Source organism: Erithacus rubecula (assembly GCF_903797595.1).
Source record: "Erithacus rubecula genome assembly, chromosome: 8".
Taxonomy (NCBI): Eukaryota; Metazoa; Chordata; class Aves; order Passeriformes; family Muscicapidae; genus Erithacus; species Erithacus rubecula.
This window is the reverse complement of record NC_136659.1, coordinates 36,937,079-36,943,508: the sequence shown is the minus strand read 5'-3', so window position 1 is coordinate 36,943,508 and position 6,430 is coordinate 36,937,079. Positions and strand designations below refer to the sequence as shown.

Genomic DNA, 6,430 nt, shown 5'->3' with positions numbered 1-6,430 from the left:
ATCATGCCAAGTCAGTCTTTCAGCAGGTAAGAAATAGCAAAGTATAGGATCTGTATATTTTTTTCTACCCTAATAAACTGAAATGTGCCTGTCTTTCTCCGTGCCTCATTACTGGATACGTAGCTTGAAAAGCTGGGAGAGAAGTTTCTCCTGTAACCATGAGGGACTGAATCTCATCCCACAGGTATATTAATAATCTTTATTTTGTATGGAAAGAGTACAGTAGCTGTGCAAAAATAGAACTACAGGACAAGACTAATATAGGACTTGTACAAAATATCAAAGAAACAGTAAACAATAAATAAGCTAAAGTGTAATGATACAAACTGCAGAAGGATGTGTAGAGCTGGGTACAGCTGTTTACAACGTACACAGAACACTGTAATCAAGCATGATGGGAAGAGCATAAAGCTGAGCACTCCAACTGAATTGCACTCACAGGAATGTCACTGCAGCAGTACATTTTCAGAATGTTCTTGCCAATAAAAACCCTCATTTCCTCAAAAAAAAAAACTTCTCAACTTCATCCTGTCATGCAACTGCACCTACACTTTTCCTCAAACTTTCACGTTCACTCCATCCCTTTCTTGGTTTTCCCATAAAAACATTTACTAAGAATTTAATTGTTGTACCTTTTCACAAATAAACAATAAATCATTTTGCTTTAAGATAGCACCCAAAGGTGATTAGATACCCTATATAAAGTGCGATTATTGTTAATAGGCCATAATATTGTGTTCTTCAGTGCAATAACCAATATGGTCAAAGCCTCTCAATACACATGCAAATGTCACTCATTTTGTTTCTTCTATTTACTAAAAATAATCATATTTACATGTCAAAATATGGCAGCTTATAGTTTACTCATACACAAAGTATTTATGCTTCTTAAATGTACATCATGCAACCCAAATTAGATCTCACTAGAAAAGTGATAAAATAATTTTATTTTTAAAAATGCATGCATGTACAGCTCTGAGTATTCTGCAGCAGATTATTGTCCCTTAGCACTGCTGTGAGACATCAGCACGTAAGCAGCTGAGAGGCACAAGTACTATGTGTGAGATGCAAGAGAACCAAAAGCCAAGACTGAAAGCCCTAGGTTAAAGAAACGCTTATTTAATGGTAACATGTAATGGAAAGGATTTCTCTGCTCAAGCTCCTAGGCCAACCTAATTGAGTCTTTCTACATGAATTTATTTTTCCAGTTACTGTCACTGCCCTGTGATGGTAGGAACAGTTGGAAGTGGTTGTATCCCGTTCAAGACTGCTCTCTGGGACCCAGCCACGCCCAGGCAGTCAGTGTTCTGTGGAGCAGTCAGACCCTGCCCTGCTGTGAGCCAGGTCTGACCTGCAGTGTGCAGAGCAGCATTTACACATTTGATTCAATGAAGGATCGCTTTGGTTTTGCCGTGCTGCCCTGACTGAGGTGGCTGTCCTGAGTGCTGTGGGAGGGCAGTTTGGCTGCAGCATCGGGGTGTGAATGAGAACCTTGGCTGGCTGACCTGCTGTCTGTACAGTGGGAAGCAATTTGGCACGTGAGCTCCTCACGTTCTTTTGCTTGCACGCTGCTCTGGCTGGCCTCTCCTGGGGCAGCACCTGGAGAGGATCCTTTCGTTGAGAAGTGTTTAACTGAGAACTGCTCCAAGTTGGAGGGCTGAATCCCTGCAGAAGCAACGCTTGTGGATAATCCATCTGCTGCCTGAGAGTGCCAAGTGCGACTAGACTGTGTGTTTTGCTGCTGAAACCTTGCAGTCTTGTCCATGATTCCCATAAACGGGGTATTGCGAGGTCGGTGCTCAGTACCCTGAGCTTGGCTCACACTGGTCTCCTTGAGTCGAACATCGGGGCCCAGCCCCTTAACACTGCCTGACAAACTGCTGGCTGAAGTGAAGCTGCTTGATGAGCTGGCAAGAATCACACTGCTGGATGGAGAGCCAGAAGAGCTACCACTGGGTACAGGGCTTTGCTGCCTTGAGTCACTGAAATTCACTGGAACAAAGACTGTTGATGTGTCACCAGGTTTAGATTTAGTAGCAAAAGAACAAGAAGAAAGAGTCTCATGATGCTGTGAATGTGAACGCTGGCTGGACACAAACTTCTCATTGTGCAGTTCAGGAGTGGGATCCGTGGAAATGCTTCCAGATGCCAACGTGCTTGTCCTATCCACATGTTGACTTCTGGCGTGCCGAATGGGCAAGGGACTGTGGGGAAGATGCTGCAAAGCCGACTGTGCCTTGGTGCTGCACGGACTGCTGCCTGGTTTAGATCCCGGCTGGATGGAGCTCAGGTGCTGATTCGTTTTTACGATCTGTGCCTGCTTTGTTGGCTGCATGATCAAGCCTGGCTCTCTCAGGTACCTGTTGCTTGTTCTGCTTTGAGGGGACACAGACTGAGCTTTCTGAACACCTTCTTGGAGAGTCCTGCTAAATAATGAAGAAGCTGAGGAACACTGCAGCCTTTGTGGAGGGGAAACAGATTCATTGGGGTGTGGCAGCTCATCTTCCCTGTCTTGAAGATTAAAATTATCATTCACACCTGGGACAATACTGTCCTCCTCATTATCAGAGTTGTTGGTTTGTTCAAGTAGCTGTGGAGACTGATGCTTCTGTTGCTGTGTTCTCTGTAACTGTTTGCATTCCTCTTCCACCCGAGCCAGGAGACGTTTGATCTCCTGATTGTTGGGGCACAGCTGAGTGGCTTCCCGTAGGTCAGCAAGAGCAGCAAGGAGTTTTCTGTTTAGGAAGAAATAAGTAAACAATGAAAATGGGGCAAACCTGAGTCCCAGCATTGCCTACTACTAATCCACTTCCACCCTTGCAGTGAAATATCCTGATTAGTTGCTTCCTGCTGCAGGTGCTGAGAAATTAGAACTGGAAGTTAGTTCTCCACCTCAGGAAATTCTTAACCAGAGTGGAAGTGCAGACGCAACCCTACACTCTTCTCTCAAGAATCCTGACATTCCATGCAGGCAAGCAAGAGACCTCTCTGCTGGGAGCACTTGGTCCCACTTGCTCCTCAGCTGCCTCCAGAATAGGGAACCTGCTGAACTCTGCTTCATTTATTGGTATGTTTAGAGAAGACACGGTGAATCAAAAAGGCACCTCTTCCTGTGCTTCAGCTACACCACTACAGTTTGTTATTCTTCCTACCTAAAGAGAGAGTTCATCCTCTCTCCCCTTGTCTTCAACTGCTAATGGTTCATCATACTCTGTCCTATCAAAGCAACCAGTAATAAATCATAAATTTGGCAATAAATAATGAAGTGCTGGAGTTGGGTGGCACACTGCTGGCCACATTCTGCTGAGTTATGTGGACCAGCAGACCCATTCAATACTTAATCCTTCTTCAAATGAATGTGCTGCTTTCTGGACTGTTTTGTAAGTGCTTACAGAGTACTCAATATTGCTATTTGCATGTGGTTGGCTTTATTTGATATACAGATGCACAGCGCACCAAAAATAATCTTTTCTTTGCAAATTTGAAACATAACTAGCAGAAAAGAACAAGTTATTAAAAACAGCAAGTTAAAAAAAAATCTGTGCAGACAGATGCAGAGAATCAAACAGTACCTGCTGTTCCTCTTGGCTCTTGCTCTGGCATAATAGGCTTCATAACACTTAGGCTTCAGATCCAAGGCTTTGGTAGCAAACTCTTCAGCCATTCCAAAATCCTGATAAAGCAATCCAACAGGCTGGTTACACTGTGGCAGTGAAAGCAAGTTGCCAGCCCTGGGTGGTGCTCCTGACAGAGGCTCCTGCCCAGGCTGCCAGAGCAGCGATTTGCTCAAAGCACACGTGGGCACAGCCATGGCACCTGGGTGTGCTGTTTGATAACAAAGGGTGGGAGCAGTGTTTTCCATTCAGTCTTTTTAAAGTACCACAAAGATTCAGCAGTTCATCATTCCAAAATAGCTGCCTGATGTAAGAGCAGCTATAAAAGATCCCCCACGGCAACACGCCCTCATCTCATAAACCATCCATTTATTGACAGGATCAAGCCCAAGGCCAGGATATAGTTAAAAGGATTATAAAACAGCTCAGATAGATGTGGTACAACCCCAGTAACAGAGCAGGATATAAGTCTCAGACTCCCAGTGCCACAGAGGCAGCAGGCTAACAGCAAGAGCTTACATTTGTTTTGCGGCGGCATCGTGACAAGTTCAGGTATAATGACACTCTCAGCTCAGTGAAGGCTTTCATTTCATCAGCAAACCCTTCCCTTGGGAACTTCCTCAGTGCGTACTGATAGCGCTGTGCTGCTTCCCTCATCTTGCCTTTCTGCAAATATTGGGGAACAAGAGGTTTTTCACAAACTTTTAATATTGCAACACTGTTACTAAAAAGCGTATTTAAATTTGACATCTAACAAGAGATGCTCTTCAAGTAAAACACCACAGAGACACATTTTTCAATAAATACAGCATGAACTACGCTATCAGACAAGTACAGTGAGAGACTGCATGTTATCCAGAGTTTGTGTTTCTTTCTGAACTCAAATGTTTAATGCTATTTGGTGAGGATAATACTTGCACTAATACATGCTATCAGTACCAGAAAAAAATCATGTTTTGTGTTGTTTTAAACAGATTAGTAATAGATCAGATTATATAGTTGAATTCAGTCTACCTTTAGTCAGTCCAGTGTTCTGCTGCCAGAAAAAATAAAAAATCTACTTACTTTATACAGCGTATTTCCTTCTTCCATCAGTTTCTGCAGAAGAATCAGGAGAATATCGGGTTTGGAGGTGGCCATTGCCCATGCTGCATTTCCTGCAAGTTAAATTTTAAGGGTCTCTGACAAAAGGGAAGAAAGTATGTCTACCCCAGTAGAAAGCCTGGTCCTGCTTCGGTACATATTCCACCTACATGCAACTGGTATTAATTACTATTATCATCATAATGAGGGTGCACACATTTGAAATGTATCTATGCCACCACCTGGACAGCAGCCAGGTACTAAATGATCTGATACATTTCACCCATGTGAAGGAATGTATAGAAGTCACAATTGAATTCAGGTCCAAGTAAGAGCCTGTATTTGATCATATTACTACCCAAATAATATGGAATAGTGATTCAAAGGTACTAAATATTCAGTCATTATCACATACACAACTGCACCATGTACTTACGTACTGGTAATACACGACTTACAGTTTTTGGCCTACCTTTTACAAAAATACACAGTTCTATAGTTTATTAGAAGAATGTCATTTAAAACTAAAACTTCTCAATCTAAATAAATAATAGTGCCAGAATGATGTATCAGTAATAGCACCATCATAATTGTCTTGTCTTAAGGCAATATATTAAGGCAGCACCCATCTACAGGGACTCCTCCAGACCTCACTGTCAGCACACATCAAAGAAGGAGCAGAATAGAAGTCCTTGTGTTTCCTCACTTCTCGAGCGAGTCTTGTTTGTCTGCCTTTAGAGGAGATCGTTTCTCTTGGGTGGGCTTCTGCAAAGCAGACAGCCTGCAAAAATCTGGTGGTTTATTTCATCTAGGGTACAGAAAGAGGTAATTGTGGCAGAGCAGAGGCAGCTGGGGGTGCAGGCAGGGGCACTCACCCAGCTTGGCTCCCTTCCTCAGCAGCGTGACCACGACCGAGGTGTTGCGGCAGCCGATGGCTCTGTCCAGCGGCCTCATGCCACTGTGGTCCACATGCTCAATCATTGCTCCTTTCTCCACCAAATACTGCACCTGGGAAGAAATGAGACATGGCTTTTGCTAGGAAAGGCACTGAAATATTTAAGGTACCACGTAATCTTCTTTGAAACACATTGAGCATATGCTGCAGAGCAGAGCCAGCCATGGAAACCCACTGAGGGCAGCGAGCACAGGCAGGCTGGAGGAGGCAACAGCTCTTTCCCATAATCATTCCCTGCCCAAGCGTCTCCAGCAGTGATCCCTGAAGGGAAGAGGCACCAACAGTGCTGCCCATGGCCAGGCCCCAGGACCCACAGCCTTGGGCCCCCTCAAGGACCTGTCCCCTGGCACTGCCACTGTCCCAGCCTGGCCAGTGGCTGAGCACAAACCAAAGGACTGGTCTGGCCAGGGAAACGGGAGCTGGCACCACTCCAGGACAACAGCCTACAGCAAATGCAGGGACAGGAGGGAGCCTGGACACCCCTCACTCTCCAGCAGTCTCCAGTGTCATGGGCAAAAACACACACAGTGTTTGAAAACTGCCAAAGCCACTATGGAACCTGAGGGCTTATTTACAATTTCAAGTTAATTCAGACAAAGGCAGAATGGGTCAAGGTGCTACAGCCAGTTACAGGCCACAGCAGCACCTGAAACACACCTTGTCTATGTGAGCTGCAGAAACACAGATGTGAGCACAAGAGGCTGCATGTGCTGTTCTAGCTCCTTGCTGCCCTCCTGGATCTGTCCACACAGACTTGAGTGTGCCCTTCCTCTTCTTG

The 6,430-nt window shown here is 44.7% G+C and overlaps 1 protein-coding gene across 7 annotated transcripts in view; it reads right to left on the bottom strand.

The window, feature by feature from the left end:
• Positions 1–185: 185 nt before the first annotated feature.
• TANC1 (tetratricopeptide repeat, ankyrin repeat and coiled-coil containing 1) overlaps positions 186–6,430 on the bottom strand; it is a 57,781-nt gene continuing 51,536 nt past the window's right edge. For all 7 annotated transcript variants that reach the window (XM_079310974.1, XM_079310978.1, XM_079310976.1 and 4 more), the window contains 5 exons: positions 5,573–5,705; positions 4,680–4,771; positions 4,134–4,280; positions 3,573–3,673; positions 186–2,735 (listed from right to left, as the gene is read on the bottom strand). In XM_079310974.1, the coding sequence (XP_079167100.1) occupies positions 1,373–2,735; positions 3,573–3,673; positions 4,134–4,280; positions 4,680–4,771; positions 5,573–5,705 (1,836 nt within the window). In that variant the 3' untranslated portion in view covers positions 186–1,372. The remainder of the gene's footprint in view (positions 2,736–3,572; positions 3,674–4,133; positions 4,281–4,679; positions 4,772–5,572; positions 5,706–6,430) is intronic.